The sequence below is a fragment of the Procambarus clarkii genome, chromosome 60 (assembly GCF_040958095.1).
Source record: "Procambarus clarkii isolate CNS0578487 chromosome 60, FALCON_Pclarkii_2.0, whole genome shotgun sequence".
Lineage (NCBI taxonomy): Eukaryota > Metazoa > Arthropoda > Malacostraca > Decapoda > Cambaridae > Procambarus > Procambarus clarkii.
In genome coordinates, this window is record NC_091209.1 from 17,136,116 (window position 1) to 17,159,024 (window position 22,909).

The 22,909-nt window shown below is 41.2% G+C and overlaps 1 protein-coding gene across 1 annotated transcript; it reads right to left on the reverse strand.

Annotated features, from left to right (window-relative positions):
- Positions 1 to 12,579: 12,579 nt before the first annotated feature.
- Positions 12,580 to 22,451, reverse strand: DMAP1 (DNA methyltransferase 1 associated protein 1). Its single transcript, XM_045756100.2, has 10 exons — positions 22,271 to 22,451; positions 19,650 to 19,883; positions 18,455 to 18,618; positions 16,584 to 16,799; positions 16,336 to 16,443; positions 15,540 to 15,719; positions 14,996 to 15,146; positions 13,914 to 14,068; positions 13,679 to 13,789; positions 12,580 to 13,139 (listed from the first exon to the last, which is right to left on the reverse strand). The coding sequence occupies exons 2-10, from the start codon at positions 19,873 to 19,875 to the stop codon at positions 13,077 to 13,079; spliced, it is 1,374 nt and encodes a 457-aa protein (XP_045612056.2). The 5' UTR covers positions 19,876 to 19,883; positions 22,271 to 22,451; the 3' UTR covers positions 12,580 to 13,076.
- Positions 22,452 to 22,909: the final 458 nt, after the last annotated feature.

Here is a 22,909-nt window from a genome sequence, read left to right on the forward strand (position 1 = left end):
ATCAAACCTATCATCGTGTTTTCTCAACAAATTACTAAGGAAAATGAGTTTTAAAAAATGTAATAATAATCAAAATGAGCTAAATAATAAATGGATAATCAAAATAACATTATATCAATATTCCTCATGTATTTAGAGACTACTATGCATGGTGCGTATATGGGCATATGTATGCTACTTATAAAGGCATTTGTATGGTACCTATATTGGCATATGAATGGTACTTATATGGGCATTTATGGTACTTATAAGGGCATATGTATGGTAGTTATAAGGGTATATGAATGATACTTATAAGAACATATGTATTGTTCTTATAAGGGCATAAGTATGGTACCTTTTTGGGCATATGTATGTTACTTATAAGAGCTTTTGTATGGTACCTCAATGGGCATATGTATTGTTCTTATATGGGCATATGTATGACACTTATATGGGATTGAGTATGGTACCTTTATGGGTATGTGTTTGGTACTTATGTACTTACGTACCTCTATGGTACTTACGTACCTTTTACCTTACACAGACAGTCATCCGTATTTTATAGATATAGAAGATAGACAATGATTAAATCAAGTAATAAAAACTTGACCAGCGGACGAAGACAAAGATGGGGTACATACAGCCCGCCGCCTGCCAAGAATCCGAGCCCTGGCGAAATCGTCATTTTTCACAAAACTCAAAATCAAAACCAGCCATAGAATCGTTTTGAAAATGGTACCATTGTGTTTACCACAGCAATTTACCTTTCTTTCTGTAAAGGCTTTCTTTGCTAATTTTAAATATTAACGCCTATACAGCCATATTTACTGAGATACAGCCACCTCAAATATCAAACCTATCATCGTGTTTTCTCAACAAATTACTAAGGAAAATGAGTTTTAAAAAATGTAATAATAATCAAAATGAGCTAAATAATAAATGGATAATCAAAATAACATTATATCAATATTCCTCATGTATTTAGAGACTACTATGCATGGTGCGTATATGGGCATATGTATGCTACTAATAAAGGCATTTGTATGGTACCTATATTGGCATATGAATGGTACTTATATGGGCATTTATGGTACTTATAAGGGCATATGTATGGTAGTTATAAGGGTATATGTATGATACTTATAAGAACATATGTATTGTTCTTATAAGGGCATAAGTATGGTACCTTTTTGGGCATATGTATGTTACTTATAAGAGCTTTTGTATGGTACCTCAATGGGCATATGTATTGTTCTTATATGGGACATATGTATGACACTTATATGGGATTGAGTATGGTACCTTTATGGGTATGTGTTTGGTACTTATGTACTTACGTACCTCTATGGTACTTACGTACCTTTTACCTTACACAGACAGTCATCCGTATTTTATAGATATAGAAGATAGACAATGATTAAATCAAGTAATAAAAACTTGACCAGCGGACGAAGACAAAGATGGGGTACATACAGCCCGCCGCCTGCCAAGAATCCGAGCCCTGGCGAAATCGTCATTTTTCACAAAACTCAAAATCAAAACCAGCCATAGAATCGTTTTGAAAATGGTACCATTGTGTTTACCACAGCAATTTACCTTTCTTTCTGTAAAGGCCTTCTTTGCTAATTTTAAATATTAACGCCTATACAGCCATATTTACTGAGATACAGCCACCTCAAATATCAAACCTATCATCGTGTTTTCTCAACAAATTACTAACGAAAATGAGTTTTAAAAAATGTAATAATAATCAAAATGAGCTAAATAATAAATGGATAATCAAAATAACATTATATCAATATTCCTCATGTATTTAGAGACTACTATGCATGGTGCGTATATGGGCATATGTATGCTACTTATAAAGGCATTTGTATGGTACCTATATTGGCATATGAATGGTACTTATATGGGCATTTATGGTTCTTATATAATTGGCAATTACAACATAGTCAACATTCACAGAGCAGCTGAAGGAACCTCTCCTCACTAATACAGCAAATTTATGAGACCATGATGAAGCACAGCTTTAATTTCATCTTATTCTCCTATGTTATATTCTGAAACTCATTATGTTTTCCATGCGACTCCACCAGGAATGTAAGTTTCTCTTATTATGACCTGTAAGCATGTAGTGCTGTCATGTGTGGAGTCAGATGTACGACATTTGCAGTGTTGCACGTGACACCATTGTGATATGACATCTACAGTGTGCGGCTTGACACTTACAGGGTGACATGCGCCACTGGTGAAGTGTGATTGATGCCACCTGTAGAGTGGGACATACCACCTGTAGTGTGAATCATACATAATAGGGGTGTGGGGAAAGGAAGAGAGAGAAGGGGTGGGGGGGGGGATATGACTTGAGGTCCTCTGCCAGCTGTGAGCTTCAGAGAGGAGATAACCAACCATGACAATATATTTGTGTTATCCAATGTTTCACTAACCTCAGTCAATTTGTAAAGCACACAATTTTCCTTCATCAAAAATAAAGTTAAAATATTTATACAAGTACTTTCTATCCCACTGCAGAATACAAGACTTATGAACCAATAAGTACTAATTCTTTAGCAAATTTACCAAGTTAAACAAATATTTTATCATAAATGACTGAAAAATATTGTAAAATTATAGTTCCACAGGAAGATTACTAGCTAACTTTATGCACTTCCTGTAGATACTATTTTTCCCACAAACTAACTTGTATAGTATTCACACAAAAGCCTTTATACCTAGTGACCTATTCAGAAAATACCTTCTCGTAAATGATTTCTACATATTGTTGGATGAATGCTTTCAATTGTATGCTAAATTTTAACACTTGTGAACATACAGGTCAGGTTAACTGGACTATTTAGTACTCGTGGCAGGACTTACCTGGAATACTGAGTAATGATGGCGGACAGGAGTAACCTGTAATATTGAATACTGGTGACAAAGTAACTACCTGGAATGTTGAGCTCAGACAGAAAGGGTTAAATGAATAAATGAAGTTGTTAGCTCTGGCCAACAGACATACCAAGAAAATGATGGTTAATGATAAGTTGGTAAGAATAATAAGAACCTTCCAGACTCTTAAATGACTGGTGCTTGCATACAGTGAAGCAACAGGTTAGCAAATGGGACAAGACGGTGCGCTGGAAAGCAGTGTGGTGATTGGCTTGTAAGCAAGACTCAATACATTTTAAAGCTGACAAAGGCAGCAGTAAATACACAAGCTGCTAGTCATATTTTATTAATATGGTTATTTCCAAGTACATTTTCAACATTCTCAGTATCTTAACATAATTTCATGCTTTACCCCAGAATATTACCAAAATGGATCAATTATACTGTAGTCTATATCAAATATAAACTAATTCATTCATGAAAAGAGTCTGCCTTTGTCAGTACAGTTTCAGTTACAGTACTGTTTAATCTTTTAATCTATACAAGAAACTATTTCCCCATAATTTTTTGTTAAATTAGAAAAGGTTCAATGACACGAGGGAGACAGAGACGTATCCAAGGTCTCCTCTACCAGCATATTGCACACCACAACAGTATTATGAACAATTCTTAAGTAAGTAAGTAATTATCAAAAGAAGGCACCAAACCGGGAAGGCTATGTAGCACCATCAAATACGCAAAATAATCAGAGGGCGCTAAATATCACCAAGGATGCCAATACGAGAACAAAAACGCATAAGGCGAACGATATCAAAAGTATCCGAGTCACCAAGAATTCTATCGAGGGACAGGTGACCGCGAGGGGCGGTCGGAAAGCAAGACACACGCTCGTCCTGGAAGTCAGGACATTCAAGAAGGACATGCACGACCGTAAGAGGGACAATGCAACTAGGACAATAAGGAGCAGGGCGGCGCTCCATCAAGTGACCATGGGTTAAGCGAGTATGGCCAATACGCAACCTCGCCAGAGCTGTTTCCCACCGCCGGTTACGGTGGAAGGAGGACGGCCACGAGGAAACACAACATTTAAGAGTACGTAGCTTGTTACCAGTAACAGACAACCAAGAGGCCTGCCAACGGGCAAGGACTGAGGAATGGATAACCGGGTAAAAGTCGGAATACGGAATGCCTTTACGAGAGATGGGACAAGAGCGGACAGCTTCCTTAGCGGCAGCATCCGCACGCTCATTTAAAGACACGCCAATATGGCTGGGAACCCAACAAAACTCAACCGACTTAAATTTACTGTGAACGAGAAACAGCCAATGCTGGATCTCGACAACTACTGGATGAACTGGATTAAAGCACCCGAGAGCCATGAGGGCACTACGAGAGTCAACAACAACCACAAAGGAAGACTGACAACGAGAAAGCAGGAGACGAAGAGCATAGAGAATAGCATAAAGTTCCGCTGTAAAGATGCTAGTCTCCGGAGGCAAGCGACACATATAAGTGCGATCAGGAAAAACAACAGAGTAGCCAACACCGTCCGCTGATTTAGACCCATCGGTGAAGACAGAAACGGAGTGGGAGTGAGAAGAAAAGTGCTCGAGGAAAAGGCGTTTTAGAACCGTAGGAGGGGTAAAAGCTTTAGTGATACGAGTCAAGGATGTACAAAACCGCGGAAGAGGGACCCTCCACGGGGGCAAAGAAGGAACAACACGAGGAGAAACATCAGAAATACGAACGGAAAGAGAATCCTGTAGGCGAGACAACCGGACAGAAAGAGGGAGGTGGTGAAGAGGAACAGGAACTGCAGGAGGGGTAAAAGTTAAAGCACGACAGAGGCGAGAGGAAGGATGTTGCAAGGACCGCGCAAGATAGCGAAGACAGTAGCGATCACGGCGGTCCTGGAGAGACAGGAAGCCAGTGTCAACATACAAGCTAAGGACGGGAGTCGAACGAAAGGCACCAGAACTGTGGCGCAACCCAGTATGGTGCAAAGCATCAAGACGGCGAAGAGTAGAAGGAGAAGCAGACGAGTAAGCAGGGCAACCATAATCGAGCTTAGACAGGACGAGAGAGGAATGTAAAGCAAGGAGAGTGCGCCTATCTGCCCCCCAAGAAGTATGGGACAAGACCCGAAGGAGGGTAAGGGCCTTAGAGCACTCAACACGGAGGTAAGAGATATGGGGAGACCAAGACAAACGAGTGTCAAGGAATAACCCCAAAAGCTTCGCGGAATCTTTGTATTCAAGGGCATGACCATAAAGTGACAAAGAGGGACGAAGAACAACCCGTTTCCGCGTAAAAGTCATGGCACAAGTCTTAGAAGTAGAGAACTTGAAGCCATGACCTGTGGCCCAAGACGACACGGCATCAATTGCAAGTTGAAGCCGGCGTTGAAGGAGAGGCGAATCATTACCCTGACAACAAAGGGTAAGATCATCGACATAGAGAGCGGAGAAGACACCAGAAGGAAGAGAGGAAAGAAGACCATTGAGGGCAACCAGAAAAAGAGTAGTGCTCAGAACACTACCCTGGGGCACACCTTCGTATTGCTGAAAAGAGGGAGACAGAGCGGTACCAAGGCGCACCCGAAAGGAACGACGAGAGAGGAAGCTGCGGAGAAAGAGAGGGAGATGACCACGAAGGCCAAAAGAATGAAGTTGAGATAGGATATGATAACGCCAAGTGGTGTCGTAAGCCTTTTCTAGGTCAAAAAGGACGGCAACAACGGAGGTCTTCGCAGCAAAAGCAGTACGAATATAGACCTCCAAGTTCACCAGGACATCTGTCGTGCTGCGGCACTTGCGGAAACCAAATTGAGAAGGGGAGAGGAGGTGATGGTGTTCCAGGAACCACATCAGACGAACGTTAACCATACGTTCAAAGAGTTTGCAGACACAACTTGTGAGAGCAATAGGGCGAAAGTCCTTAGGGGAAGTACCCAGAGACCCCGGTTTGCGAACAGGGAGGACAACAGCATCGAGCCAGTCCTCAGGGACTGACGACGACTCCCAGATCCGATTATACAGACTCAGTAAATACTGAGACGTGCTCGGAGGGAGATGGCGAAGCATCTCATAATGAATACCATCGGAGCCCGCCGCCGTAGAACCGCAGAGGGCCAGGGCAGAACGAAGTTCAGAGAGAGAGAAGGGATCATTATAGGGAAGCTGAAGATGAGTGCAGAAATCTAAAGGACGAGACTCAAGGACAGGTTTACGAAGAAGGAAAGATTGGGGAAGATGAAGACCAGAGCTAACAGAAGAAAAGTGGGAACCCAGTTCGGAAGCGACCTGCAACGGGTCCGCCACAAGAGTATCATGGAGGTGAAGGACCGGTGAAACATCGGGAACGAACTTACCCGCTATCTTGCGGATACGCTTCCAGATCTGGGCCAGAGGGGTTTCGGACGTAATTGTCGAGACATAAGATGCCCAACATTCACGTTTAGCCGTACGGATGGCCCTACGGGCCACCGCACTCGCTTTCCGAAAGAAAAGAAAAGAATCGGTCGTCTGCCTACGGCGGTGCTTCTTCCAGGCTGCACGCTTACAGCGGACAGCCCGAGCACAGTCCGCATTCCACCAGGGAACGCACTTCCGTGGACCCCGAGAGGAAGAGCGAGGAATAGAGCGGAGGGCAGCGTCGAAGACAGTGTCATGAAAAAGGAGGAGAGCGCGAGAGAGGGGCAGAAGGGAGAGGTCAGAGAGAGTAGCACTGAGGGAAAATAGGGTCCAGTCCGCCTTAGCAAACTGCCACCTAGGGAAAGAGAGGGAAGGGCGAAAAGAGAAAAAGGAAACAAGGATGGGGAAATGATCACTTCCATGGAGGTCATCAAGAACCTGCCACGTGAAATCTAAGTAAAGAGAAGAAGAGCAGAGAGAAAGATCAAGACAAGAAAGGGTGCGAGTTCGAGAGTCCAAATGAGTGGGCTCACCAGAATTCAGAAGAGACAGGGAAGAAGAGAGGAGAAACGGCTCAAGGAGGCGACCCCGGGTATTCGTCAGAACGTCACCCCAAAGAGAATGACGACAATTGAAGTCACCCAGCAGGAGCACAGGCTCCGGCAAGGAGTCTAGGAGGTGTTTCAAATCAGGAAGAGAGAGCGGGACACTCGGGGGAAGATAAATGGAACAAACTGTGTACCATTTCCCCACAAAGATACGAGCAGCAGAACAATGGAGAGGCGAAGGAAAAAGTAAAGGAACAAAGGGAACATCAGCCCGAATCAAGAGAGCAGAAGAATTAGAATCCCCAGCAATGGCTGGGGGGGGGAGAGAAAGGAATAGCCACGAAAACGACCAGGACGAGCACCAAGCATTGGCTCCTGGAGACAGACACAAAGGGGCGAAAACCGCGAAACCAGAAGTTGGAGTTCGAGGAAATTGGCGTAATAACCTCGAACGTTCCATTGAAGAATGGACAACGACGAGAAGAGAAAGGACAAAAACAGAGAACAAGGAAGAAACAAAGGCGAAAGACCAACAGAGCACGTTAAAGAAGATCAGGGTCGGGATCAGGGTCAGCAAAGTCAGGGTTAGGGGGCATGGGTAAACTGAGCAAAGACGGAGGGAAGGAAACGGGAGAACAGATCAGAGGTGGGCGGGCAGGGTCCGGAGGAGGAGGAGACAACGGAGAGGAGCAGTCAAGGACAGCAGCAGGAAGAGGGGAGTAGAAAGAGAGGAGCGCACCCCAGCAAGAGCAGCAACCGAAAGGGAAGCAGGGGCCAAAGAAACCTCCATAGCAGGAACAGGGGGCGCAAGCACTGAAACGGGAGGGGAAGGAGCAACAGAGCCAGAAGGAGGAGCTGAGGAAGAAAGCGAAGCCTTCTTACCCGCCGGGGAAGAGGAAGGAGAGGAGCCAGGCTTACGCTTCTGACTTAAAGAGACCGGTGTCCCAGCAACTACGTACCGGGCAACGGATTCCAGTGTCTCAACAGGAGAAGCCGAACGAGAGCACACACGACGGCCGTTAGGAGAGCGATGGACATCCGCCCGCACCGACAGGCGGCGGGGAGAGCCGATAGATGGAGGAAGAGGATGGGAAGGAGGATCGGAGGGGGACGAGGAAGAAAACACAGAAGACACGACAGACCGGGTAGAAGGAAGGGGAACCCCAGACAGAGGACCAGGAGGAGGATCCTTCGGGAGAGAACCCAAAGGGACAGAGGAGGGGGCAGTGGGCGCATCAGGGTCCAAGGCCCGGAAACGGTTGTGAGTCTGAGGAAGGCGGGAAGGACGAGGAGAGGAAGAGCGCAACACGCGAGCATAAGAGACATTAGCATAAGGCGGGAGCCGGCGAACCTGGCGCCTCGCCTCAGGAAAAGATAAACGCTCCCGGTGCTTCAAGTTGAGGACGGCTGCCTCAAGCTTGTAATGGACACACGCACGGGAGAAGGTAGGATGGGCCTCACCGCAGTTGAGGCAACGAGCCTGGGGAGAAGCGCACTCCGACTTAGAGTGACCTTCGCCACCACACAAAGGACAGAGAGAGACAGTCCGGGAGCAGCGGAGGGCACCATGCCCAAACCTCCAGCACTTGTTGCAGAGCCGAGGAGAAGGAATGTACTCCTGGACAGAGCACCTGGCACCAGCAAGAATGACAGAGGGTGGAAGGGTCCTACCATCAAAGGTAATCTTCACAACCCGGAGGGGTTGACGGCAACTACCACGAGGGGGACGAGTAAACGTGTCCACCTGGAGAATAGAGTGGCCCTGGGCAGCGAGGATATGTCGAATATCGTCGTGGCAGTCGCGCAGGTCCCGAACACCGGTCGCAACATGGGGCGGGAGCAAAATAGTGCCAACACTGGCATTCAACTGAACGTTCTTCGAGACCCGAACGGGGGTCTCGCCAAGGCAGGATAAGGCAGCCAAGCGGGAAGCAGCATCCTGAGAAGGAGCAGCAACGACACGTGTACCGAGACGAGTGGGGTTGAAAGTAATGGAGGCATCCACGGAATCAATGAGATGTCGATGGAGGGAGAAATCGTCAGGAGGCGCAGAATCAAGAGGGAGGAGATCAAAATATTTGGCCCACGAAGCGGGACCAAACAAGGCTTGATAGGTAGCAGAACTGGAAGGAATCGAGCGAGGGCGGCCGTGACGAGGACGGCGGTGAGAACCCCCAGAGAGAGGGGTTAAAAGGCGCAGTAGTTACAACTAGAGAAGGAGCCGCGCCAGGGGACGAGGTAGTCACCACTGGGGGCTTGGGGCTCGACCCAACCACAGAGGAGGGAGGGGAGCCAGAGGAAGGAGTCAGAGAGGCCAAAGGAGGAGCAAGGTCGGGGCCCAATGCAGCGGAGGCTACAGAGCCCGGTCTTCCAATACGGACCGACTCGGGGGCTTGGTCGCCCACCCCACGAGCCTGAGAAGGTAAACCAGAAGAAGCCGAAGCAGGGGTAATCATCTTGACGAAAGAAAGAATTCACTCACGAATGTGCCCCCACACCCACCATGGAGCCACAATTAGAGGCAGGACACCCAACAAGAAGCTATCGCCGATCTCGTCGGGGCCTCCTAGGGGTGCGTCGCGAGTATACGCCCCACAAACGCCACCTTAAGAAACCGACAGTCCGTCGAGATCGGGTTCAGTGACGAAGTGGGGATTGACAATAAAAGGTTCCCCTCGCTCTCGACGTCGGGTACTGCAGTTCTACGGGTGCATGAGTATGCCTCCTCAAGCACCCGGGCGTCAAAATAGAAGAAGTCCAAGGGAAGAACCAGAACGAGCAAAAGGTCGGTAGGAAACGGCAAGCAGATAGGAGAAGAGGGGGGAGAAAAACGAAACAGAAGGAAAAGGAAAAGATGCCCAGCAGAATTGGAGAGGACGGCAGCAGGAGCACAAGGCTAGAAAAGGACAGAGGACTGTCCCAAGGAGCATCACACTCCGGCAGCCGCCCACTAAGCCCCCACACGGCGACAACGAGCTGAGCGGGGAGGGGGGAACAATTCTTAAAGTACAGTAAAAACATTGATTCCAAATACTATAAACATCAAATAAATTAATAATGATTTATATAAAATATAACTATGTAGATGTGTTTTGAGTGTAGCTGGTCAAGAGAGGTTCCTCCGGAGAGAAACTTCTCTGGGGTCAAGATTGGTGTATTTAGTACAGTGGGTGCGTGGTTGCTGTACTGGTAAGACTACACAAAATATATTTACAATAGAGGAATTATAACGAGTTTCATTTAGCATAATTAGCACTAACCAATCGTGGTGGTGATGGTAATGGCAATGATGGTGATAAGAGTGGTGACCAGACCACACAAAAGAAGATGAAGGGACGATGACGTTTCGGACCGAAACGTTGTAGTGTCTTCACTTTCTAGTGTGTGGTTTGGTCAACATTCTTCAGCCACGATATTGTGACTCCTCGCCTGCATAAGAGTGGTGTTTATAGAGATAATAGTAGTTAGTGGCAGTAATAATGATGATGGAAATGATGGTAATGGTGGTAGTCATGTTTGTTTTAGTAATGGTAATGGTGACCTGTGTTAATGACTGCTTGTGGTAAGTAAACTGGTAATGAGGGCATGTGGTGTGCCATGATAGGTAGTGTGTGAGAGAGTAGGGGGGGGGGGGGGGAAGGTAAGAGATGGCAGCTAACTGATGAGATTAGCCAACTAAACCTGTAGTTTACCTGTAGTTGGTTTCAAGAATTCTAGTACATTCCAAGCCTGGCCTTGGGGTAAGGGTGTTAGGCGACATGTTCCAACAGGCTGGAGCTTACAGTGGCTCACACATCCACCACAACAACCCGACTGATACAACACTTCCTGCTAACTTATGCAGAGCCAAAAATCTTGCTATCAAAATTAAATAATTGTAAAAACTACAATGATATGTACAAAAATGAAAATTACACTATGCCATACATATTTTCAAGTAATTACTTAAAACAACTTTGACAAATCTTCAAGAAAGGCTACATAACAGTATCAAAATCTTGTACAAATATTTGAATAAATTACATGATGGTTATCTTGAGATTATCTTGAAATGATTTCGGGGCTTAGCGCCCCCGTCCTTGACCAGGCCTCCTTTTTGTTACACACCTCCAGGAAGCAGCCCATAGCAGCTGTCTAACTACCAGGTACCCATTTACTGCAAGGTGAACAGGTGTATCAGGGTGAAAGAAACTGCCCATTTGTTTCCGCCTCCACCGGGGGATCGAACCCCGGAACCTCAGGACTACGAATCCCGAGCGCTGTCCACTCGGCTGTCAGACCCCTTGACAGCTTAAAGGGCTACAATGGATACAATGCTGAAAATCTACACAGTAGATGCCTTTATTCAAAGGCAAATACATAATTTTTTTTGAAGTATGTATACTGTAATTTAGTTAGTAATGTACAGTACATATGTATACTATATCTATATAATTATAGTATTTATATAAAATTTAACCAAATGAACAGAAGGCTGAAAATATATATGTTAAAGTACAGTATACAAAAGTAGACTAAATGCATAATTTGTTAGAAATTCTGAGATGTACTGAAAAACTGCCCAATAATATGTAAAATGTTATACAGTAGAACCTCGAGTGACGACCACCTCAAATGGCGACCAATTTGGGTAACGAACACCCCAATCGCTGACAATTCGTCTCATTAGGCAACCGCTTGTTTGAATAACGTCAACACCACATGGTGGGGTCGCGGGCTGCTTCTCGCACATTCTCAGACGCCTCCGACGATGCAAATACATTATTTTTATTGATGCTATTGATGCGGGGATGTTGCAAAGCATTGACTTTTTTTGTAGAAAAACAAAATTATTTTTTTTAAAAGAAAGAACAAATGTCAAAATGGTTCATTTGGTGTTTGTCAGGTAGGCTGCTCTATGTTTCTTAAAAAAAATTATTAATAAAAAAAAAAAAATGAAGAATTTTGAAAAACGGAACAAACATCAAAAAGGTTCGTTCATTGTTCGGCAGTTAGGCTGTTACATTTTTCTTAAATAAAAAAATGAAAGAAAAAATAAAACAGTTGAAACAATTTGAAAAACGGACAAATGCCATACAGGTTTGGTCAGTGTTTGTCGGGTAGGCTGCTTCATTATTGAGAAATAAATGAAAATACAAAACAAATGGAACACATTTGAAACACAAAGATTGTCATAATGGAGCAGCCTACCCGACAAACACTGAACGAACCCTTATGGCATTTGTCCGTTTTTCAAATTGTTTCAACTGTTTTATTTTTTCTTTCATTTTTTTATTTAAGAAAAATGTAACAGCCTAACTGCCGAACAATGAACGAACCTTTTTGACACTTGATCTGTTTTCCAATTTTTTTTTTTTTAAGAAAGAAAGATGGAGCAGCCTACCTAACAAACACTGAACGAACCTTTTGTTATACAAAAAATGAAAAAAATGAACAAATTTGAAGAAAGAAAAATGTCATAAAAGTTTGTTCGGTGTATGTAAGGTAGGCTGCTCCATTATTTAAAACATCGAATATCATATTGATGCTTTTCAGTGGTAGAACAGATTATTTCTATTTACATTCTTTTCAATTGGAAACTTCATTTTGAATGACGTCAGTTTCACATGACGACCACAGCGCCAAAACGGATTAAAGTCGTTATTCGAGGTTCCAGTGTATCTACTATTTGTCAGGCTATCATGTGAATTTTAGATGAAACTTTCATACTACATAATATGGCACAGTTCTTGCAATAAAACACTAAAAATCTTTAACAATTTTCTTAGCCTGCTCTTCAGATACATTACTTAAATAAACAAAATGGAGCTCTAGGTGCAACACTTCACCGAACATTAATTTAGAGTATTGAAATCATTTTTTGATAGCAGCAGAGTATTTCTGTCATCGGAAAAATTTTGAGCATCTGCATGGAACTTTTGCCTATCTGTTGTCAAGATATCACCCAAGATCATAACCCTATCCCACTGATGAATGATTAATGTGTTTTAAAATTGGCCACCAGGGGTTACACTGCCCAACTTTAAGAGAAACCTTCCTTGTATCAGCATACATAAATGCTAAGATGTAAATACGCAGAGATGTTCTCAAGATATTGTGTGGAAACCATTGAAAGAAAATAAATCATCTGTGAAAACATGGGATACCTAATTCTTTTGTCTAGATTTTATTCCTATAGCACAAAAATAATGATAAACTGCTATGCAAATAAATTTACAATATATCTTTAAAACTAACACAAGTACTAGGTCCGTGCTTTTATCTTTTTCAGAACATTGCTCTGCTCCAGGGCTGCTTTCCGTTTCCTCTGCAACAATAAAAAGAATTATGAAAACCTTAAAAATCAACATAAATATAAAGTTAAAATTATTATCTTTCTTGTAAAATTCAAGAGAATCACTCTTTTTGACAATTTAGACATTGTAGCCCCTTTTCTTACCAAATGTAAACTTGCATATACTACAAGAGACATCATTGGTTTATTTTAATAAAGGCTGAAAAATATGGTGCATATAGATAAAATACTGCTTACTGCATTGGGAACTCTGTCATTTCTTAACTATATGCTCTAAGGAAACTATTTGTATATTAATTTAAGATATCCAAAAACAATTCAGGTTTGAAAATGCCACTAGAGACCTCTTGAGAATTAATGTTGTTTGACCCTAACATTAAATCCCTGACCTCAGCCTAATAGTTAATAAATTGTAAAACACTCATCTCAAAGCTCTCCAAGATATTTTGGTGAAATACACATTACATCAATCTTTCATGTCACGATGTATCCAAAAGTGCTGGCATAGATCACCATTTGTCTACAACTAGTGACAAGCATATCCAACTTACATTAGGTGTGTTAGGAGTTGCTACAGCATCAATCATCTCGGAAATGGCCCGTGGACGACTTGGGGACTCCTCACCTGTGTTGATAGTCAGTGACTCGGGAATTTCCAAAACCTGGCAGAGTAATTGTAGGGAGTGAATACCGAATTAGTGCTCCATATAACAACTGATATAAATATCATATTGGATGAAGTCTTCCAGTTTCCAGATATATCAATAAATTATGAATTTATCTTACCTTATCTGGCATTAAACTTTCACACTGGTGTTTGAGAGTCTGCAACTCAAACACATAGTTGAGCAAAATGGTGCGAAGGTCATACATGAGCACCAGGTCTGAGCGCAGGTCATTAAAGTGTTGACACACTTCCTCAACAGCCATGGGATTGGTCTCTGTTAACATAGTTGGTATACATTAATAACAATGTAAAAGATATATTCTATTACATATACAGCTTCTCCAAAACTTACTATAGTATATAGGTCAAAGGCTTACCAAGCTCATCTCCACAATCCTTCAGGACCCTAGCAAATACTTCATCATGGGTCTAGAGCTTTAATTTGTATATTTCCTTAATAACTTCCTCCCTGGTAACAACTAAACTATTGTATTCAACTTGTTTCTCTTCATAACCTACAGAGACTTGCTCAATTACCATTAAAATATCAAGTTGTTCTCTAGTAAACAGAGAGACAAAGAACTTAATCAGAATACCACCCAGTTCTTTCTAGTTATTAGTTACTTAACCTGTGTTTTTTTAAATGGATCAGACATCTCTAATCACTGTCTGATATATCTGGAAGAACCTTTAGTATTTGACTTTGTCTGCCCTGCTTTATATACTGTACCTTGTAATTTCTTTCTGCTTTTCTTATTCCTTCGATAAAACTTCTTGTTAGTTTGATAAATTGTTGTAATAAGCTTCCTCCATTATTAATTTTTTTGTATATACCCTGTACCTTTTTTCTGATAAGATTAAAATTCCATGGTTATCCATTTTTGTTATACTGTACTACCTAATTAATTTATTTGTTACATTAATTAAATCCCTAGACATCAATTAAATTGTTTTTATATTCTCATCTTTATCATAATCCACTGACAGGTCAGCGGTGACAGCATGTCACATCGCAAGGATGGCTCACCTCCCATGTTTACGTCTGACCAATCTACTCTCCCTGGGTAACTTTTTGAGCCCTCATAATCTTTACAACAAATCTGGTACTCTTAAAAACATCTTCTCTTACAGTTAAATTAACCGTCTTATTCCATCTAGTCAGGGGAACCCAAAATTGCACCTAGATACACAGACTGCTCACCTAAATTCAATTCGGTCAGAAGTTGCTCAATGGCTTTAACTTTCTTCTGTCCGACACTTGCAGGAAGTTTCATGCGTTGTGACCTTAAACTGACTCCTGAAGACTTCACATCAGGGAATTTAATTCCTGTGCAGCTCTCTAGGCTTGGAGGCTAACAGAAAAAAGAAAAGCCATTAGTAATGATGATTATATGTTATACATACCATATTTAATATAACACAATACTAATTATTCAACCACATTACCATCTGGCCCCGAGACATCTATTGATGCTGTCATGCATGGGAACTATTTTAATAATTTGCCCAAATGCTTTACATATGGTCTTCTCTGACCCAATCCCATGAGTTTGAAACAGGTTATAAAGAATGTATCCATATGAATGTACAGTAATTCTTTCTGTAAAAATAAACTCCCTTAGTCTAAGCTATACCCTCTCACAATTACTTATGCCCCTTCACCATTGTATATGCCCCCTCTCACAATTATACATGCCTCTACACAATTATACATGTCCCCCCTCAGCATTATGTATGCCCCTCACCATTGTATCTAATTTTGTGATTTTCGTCTGCTGTATCTTCTTCTTAGTTGTCTTGGGGATCTTGCGAGCATCAGCATCAGCACTAATCAGTTTCTGGAGGTCCTGCGTCTTCTTCTCCCTTTCCTTTTTACGAGCTTCAATCTTACGCAGTTCACTCACCAGCTGCTGCTCCTCTTCAATCTGTGTTGCAGTAGAAGGATCATTACTTATCACTGAAGCATTAAGGCATTAAGAGGTAATATGTTTATTGTTTGTGATGTGTCTATATATGTATGAACACATTGTACTGAACGGGGTGAGAATAGCTTGAGCTACCTCATCCCTTTGTGTGTATTTTACCTCAATAAACTTATTTCAATTTCATTAAGAAGTTTTTCATCCTAACATAATAATGAACTACAGTAACAAAGTGCACTCTCTGAAATTTAGCTACTGTTTCACATTTACATTACAGAAAATAAATATGTGTGAATTGTTTAAGAAGCCACTGAAGTCTTATTTATATAAATATTAATCAATGGCTGCCAGTGCACAACTGGCAGCCCAGAAACCAAGATCAATAACAATCAACTAATGGCTCATTACTATTGTGAACAAAAAATGAATGGCTAGCAGCAAAGCCACACTAATTTCACAGCTATTTTAACTGTTAATTTTAAGGAAAATCCCTCAAAACACTTTGTAAATATTCTTTCTCTGTGTATACAAAGACCTGTTTTCATTTGTTTTCCAAAAGTGGTCTCAAAAAGCCAAGTCTCACTTTCAATACAACTGAACGTACAGTACTGATTGTTACCTGTTTTGGAGTTCTATCCCAGAGTTTAAGGAGCTGCTGTTTACGTCTCCGTTCGTGGTCAGCATCGTAATTGACAATCTTTCCCTCGGGTCCTGACAAGTTATTGAGCTGCAATTGTAAGTAAAAGCTGAAACTCACTCACACAACCAAGCCCTTAATAATTCTCATGTATGTATTGTTCTGATAATACAAGAAAATATGCTTAATTTGCATTTAAAGCATCTGTGAGCACAATAGAATCAAGTTACCTTTTTGAGTATGTTAGTAACATTGTAGTAGCGCTCCTTAAGATCCTCCATTGTACGAGAGGTGAGATGCGATGGCCAGCGGTCGTGGATGACAGGCCATCGCAAGTCAAATCGATGACATAGTTCAAACAAAGTATCTGTCTCTGACCTGGTCCAGCCATCACACAATAAGTGTTCACTGTACTCTGCATCGGAATACGTCAACAACTCCACTTTCTGAAAGACAGAGACATGAAAAGTCTACAGATTAAAATAGGCTTAGATTAACAGAATAAAGGCTCTAGCACATAGGTGAAATGTACTAAACTTGCATAAGTAAAATTTTAGTACAGGCTTGTAGAGTGAAATAAAAGGTTCAGATAAGTAAAGTAAGGAAGCACAAGAGACTTGTCAATGTACATGAAATGACAACAAATTAAACAAAATGAGGTTAATTACAACAGTTAGGATTATCTAAAATTCAAACATTACAAATTGTTAATAAACGTGAACAACGTGACTATCAATCAGATCCCAATATAGTAAATGTACCATGAAGTGAGGTGATTAGAGAGAAATAGCTGTGAACAAATAAACTGAGATATGTCTAAGGAGACAGATGAAGACTAAAACAAGATATTCTGTTAAGAGCAATCAATTGTAGTGGTACACAATAAGGCGCTCCCATGGCTATCGTGTGTTATGGAATGAGTGTCTGACACCAAAAGCATAATGCATGTAAGTTTCTCTCCCCTTCCTGCATCACCTCCTCTACTGCAGTCATTGTTAGAGCCCCAGCCTGCAATTTATCATCTCCTTCTAGCAGATACATTAACTTTTTACCTAATCCTATGTCCTTTTGCAAGTTGGCCTCCTACAACACTCTGGTAGCAGTCTCCACTGGTCCTGGTGCTAGCTTAAAGCCAATCAGTTGGTTATGCCCATTTGAAATTAACAGGTCTTACAATGTCTGGGTGATAGCAGTGGTTAGTCAACTCCAGGTAGCCTCTTGTTACAGTATTTGCATTCAGGTGGTGCAGACCTGCATACAGACAATGCTGGTCCACTTTAAATCACTCATCACTGCAGCTACTGTATCCTCATCAAGCTCTCAACAAACTTATCCCCCACTGCTACAAGGAATAATTTTGTAATAGTTTAATGTTCGTTCTTTTGTATCATAGCGAGTTTGTTTCTCAGGTGGTGACTTGAGGTTAGATTTGCCACTGTTTCCCATTTACAACTACAGTACACGATCAGATTATTTGTAACGTTACTAGTCATGGTGGTAGAGGAAATCATTAGAGACTGGTCAGTGGAATGTGCATGTGTGGCCTCACATAGGCCACTAGCTTGAAAGCCACTGAGAAGCCTTGGCTCAGAAACTGGTGCCAAGAAAAAATCAAACTATGTATTACTGTCATTCATGGTAGTATAAAGAAAATTAAATTTAAAAGCAAATGTTTTGTTTATGGCAGTGTAAGGATTAATCAAACACTGGCAGTTAACACAAGATGTGTAGCAGCTAAGAAATTGAATGCTTGAGGAAAGGAAACCTACAAAATATTGAGCTACAAAACATGTAAGTAGTGTGCAAAACTTTTTGCATGCATAGGAAAAACAAAAAAATACCTCAAGAGTAATTAAATACAGTACATGTATTTACAAATACAATATAGGAAATGGAGAAAATCAGGCACAGAAACACAGCAAAGGTAGGAATGAATGTAAGAGAAATGAAATTGATGGATAGAGACACAGAGGGGGGAAAGAAGGATCATGGAGGCAAGGAGGAAGATATGTTTTAAAAGAGTGTTGCAAACATCCATTGTGTGGGTCACACTCTCACATACACATCATAAATTAACATTTACTGTACTAGAAAAAGTAACCTTGTTGAACATAGCAAATGGATAGTCCTTGCCCTGATCGCACACACGGCGCCAGTGGTACAGGACGGCATTATCTTTCCGAGCAGGGTTGGTGAATGGCATCCATTTCCAGGGTCGAACCCGCTTCATGCCAAGCTTAGCTTTGACACTCTTATAGCCTTGACCTGTAAATGAGCATCTATTAATAATACAAAGTTTTTGTTAACTATATATTGTACCTATCTATTTTATTCCCTAATGACTGCATCTGAATGTTGGTGGAGGGAGGGAGTGGGGTGGGGGGTAGGGAGGGAGTGGGGTGGGAGGAGGGAGGGAGTGGGGTGGGAGGAGGGAAGGAGTGGGGCGGGAGGAGGGTAGGAGGAAGGGGTGAGCTCCAGAATATGATATTCTTGTCTTAAATAATACTGTAATAAAATTGTGTGATGATTTGCCCAAAAAATAATACAGTAATGTCAAGGGAAATATGAAATACTCCTTTTGGAGTAGCACCTCAATTGCTTCCCTGAGTCAGGGACATGAGATCCCTCGGGATCTCGACTTACACAACAGTACCTGTGTCTCTCTGATCCCCATTGAGACAAGAATCTTTCCAAATGGTCTTTGTTCTCTAGTGATGGCCACCACTGAGATAAATCACTTACTTGAATACAAAACAACATATCAAACTACTCAACTTTCCTTCTGAACGATCACTGGGACTGTTAAGATGCCAATTATTCTGAAACAATATAACTAGCAACTATTGCTACAAATGACCACCACTAGATAATTGCACTAGCTAGTACAACTGGGTCAGGAGAGGTGGCAATTCCAACATGGATTTTCTTGGCGATAGATTCTTTACGGTATATAATATCTTTCTCATCCCTGGAGTCCCTAGACTTCAGGATATGAACATTTGAAAAGTTACTAGGCTAGAGTATTCCACTCGAGGAATGTCTTCTTTTACAGCATTATTTTGACAACCGGTAATGGTACCAGCAAATCCTATACCAATACAGTACCTTGTATTTTGAGTAAATACCTAGAAGCATACCAAATGTATTAGAAGTTCATAGCACAAGAGTTCAAGCAAGAGAATTTCTGCCATCATGAATTGAAAGTAATCAAATATTTATTTAAATTATACAGCTACAGTCACCACAGTTACTCAATGACAACAACATATAGTACTGTATTAATGTATGTTACTCACCGCTATCAGTTGGCAATAAGGGAGGCAGATCTTTATTTGAATCAGAGTAAAGCAAGGCATATAGCTCCCTGTGCATTCCTTCAGGCCGTCGCATCACCTCCTTCTCCTTCTTCTTTTTGGGCACATCCTTGCGCAGGCCAAGGATGACCTCTTTGCTCACCTCTGGAGTGGGTGGCCTGTCAAGCTCTAGAATGTCTCTCACGTCTGCCATCTTACTGTTGCGCATGTGGTTTCCTGCAAGTGTATTTTTTTCAACTATGTCTTGATGTCAAATGCCGACAGAATTAATAACCAACAGAAAAATGTAGCATATTATAAAACTCTGCACAGAAGAGGTAAAAGGTAAGGCAAGAAAAGAAGCCAACACAAAATAAGAGAATCTTGATGGGACTCACCAGATAGGTAAATAGATTGGGCTTTCTGTACCAAGAATAAGAAAAATAGGTTAAGAGTTTGCTATCCAAGAGTTGGAACTAGGAACATTGTTTGCAGTTGGATAATGTTATTTTTGGATAATGGGAACAAACTCATTATTTGTTATAATGCCAGGTAAAATTACAGTATATCAATAAAGTTAGGAGTGAGGCATAAATTCAAAAGTATAGTATTGGACAACCATTAATTTAGTCAGTGGCAAGGGAGGGATTCCAATCACATGTAGCATTCTTTCAAGAAGGGGAATTGAAAGTAAATGGCTGTCTTAGGAATATTAGTGTAAATTGCCAACAGTCAAGACAAATATTGGAAAAAATTATATAAACAGATAGAAATGCATGCAACTGATGCTAAACACTAATGTGTGTCGAGGTAAGTGGTTTTTGCCTTCATCATTAGAAGCTCCTGTTGGTAGGTTATGTTGAGATTTAAACTGTTAGAAGATAGAGGTATGGCATATATTTGAAGACTGAAGGGTAATAAACAATTGTAAACTGCAGTAACTGGGAAAGAGGAAAATGTTTAGGTAAAAATAAGACACTTTCAGGGGGATCTTAAGAAACATTCTCAAGATGAATGTGACAAAAAAAAGGGCACAGGTATAAACATAATATCCTAAAGATATACAGGTAATAATCTTGCTACACAAAAGCAAGATTATTAGTAGATTGATGATAAAGATCAAGCCACCCCAGAGGTGGCACAGGCATGAATAAGTAAGTGGTAAGATTATTAGTAGATATATATATGAATTAAGTGTACTTAAATTATATTGCAATTGCAGAAATATAGATGAATGTAGAAAACAAGTTAATTTCAGTAGAATACCAAATTAAGAGATACAAATAAATAGGTTTCATGCTAATAGCCAAGATAAGAATGAGAGAAAATAGCATGCAGGCGATGAGTCACAATAACGTGGCTGAAGTATGTTGACCAGGTCATCGACTTGTGAATGATCCAGGACGGACTGAAACGTCGTCGTCCCTTCACTTTCTAGTGTGTGGTCTGGTCAACAATAATTGTATGTTATAGAAAACTTGAAATACAGTATAGTGTTAAGCAAGGAATAAAAATTGAGCAACATACAAAAATAATTTGCAGTGAACTAATTAAAATATTGATAACATAAAAGTTTTGCAGACCACCAAACTTCAACAATATGAAAGCTTTAATATTGCATAGATAAGTTGCATAAAACATCATAGAGTTCCCAATTTGTTTAAAGCAGATTATGATGGATTGAGGAGTTATTCATGGAGGATAGATTATGGAGTTGCTATGGGAGGTGGGCTGTCCTCAAAATATGAAAACATTAATTGGTGGACTGACAGGAGATTGATGAGTACTGCAACTCATTAAAAAAATCATCCGTTTGAAATGATAGAAAATAGTATTCCACACAAGACCCAAACAAGGACCCGAGACACGTCTGGTCTGTCTATACAGGTATTACAAATTTGTTAACAAACCAATCTGAGCCTAACATAAACAAGAAATAAAAATGTGTTTTACGTTTGGTGTGCATAAAGTGTGCAACATCATAATTTTAATGAAGACACAGGTTCTGGATCCTACTGTCTGAATACTGAATGTATCAAAGACAGTTAACCAAAGAATCTTAAAACCTTTCTAACCTTACCCCTACCTAATGTAAATGAACAGCGCCTAGCCTAAGCTAGGGAATGGGAACTATCAGGGAAAAGTGTCAAGCCATTACAACAATATAGCACTTGAAAAGGATCAGGATAAGGATTAGGAATGGGACGGGGGAAAAGAAATGGTGCCCAACCACTTAGACGGTCGGGGATTGAACGCCGACCTGCATGATGCAAGACCGTCACTCTACCGTCCAGCCCAAGTGGCTGGCTAATACATCTTAACCTAACGATGTGATTGTAACATAATACATCCTAACCTAATAATATGTTGCGATTTTGACAATCAGAAAACGAACTTTGTCGAGACGCCAGTGTACTATTTGACAGGATGAACAACCCAGCGGGTTTTCTTCCTATTGGGGAGTGTTGTACATTCTGCTATGGCGGTATGTTCACTCACAGGATGAGTGGCGCTGCCCAATAAACTCGCCCCCCTCGGGGCAAAATTTAATTTAATTTATTTGATCTTACTCCGTTTGAACCCGCAGAGATGCGAGGATACAGTCTTCCTAAGAAACTACTGACCTGCGGGAATGTTATGGGTTCTGGGACAAATGTCCTCGAGAGGGATCAGTGGAAACTCCTCTTCTTCTCTATTATACAAGCAGCTTGTGTGGAAGTTGTTGTGTTGATGTAGGGGCGACGACGATGCTTGTGTGACAGGGAGACGACGAATGAACGCTGCTGCCCAGGGTTGCCAGATCCAAATTGCGGAAAGTAGCGAGCTGACGACCAAAAAGTAGCGAATATGTAATAAGAGTAGCCCAATATTTTTTAGTGAATGGGTTTCAAAGTAATATATTTTAATACATAAAGTACACTACACGATGTCCGTGATTTGGGTGTTCATGGTAGGTTGTTCTATTCTTATGTGAATTGCTTCAGGAATTTGTAATCTTGCATCTTGGGTTTTGTCTATTATACAGGTATAATAGACAAAACCTGTATAATATAATAATAAAAACCTGTATATACCTATATAATATAACCTGTATAATAGACAAAACCCAAGATGCAAGAAGATTATAAATTCTTGAAGCAATTCACATAAGAATAGAACAACCTACCATGAACACCCAAATCACGGAACTATTAACTCTACCCACCATGAGAGTAAGGACAAGACCAGAACATAACGATTCAATTTCTTTCTTTATTATGCAC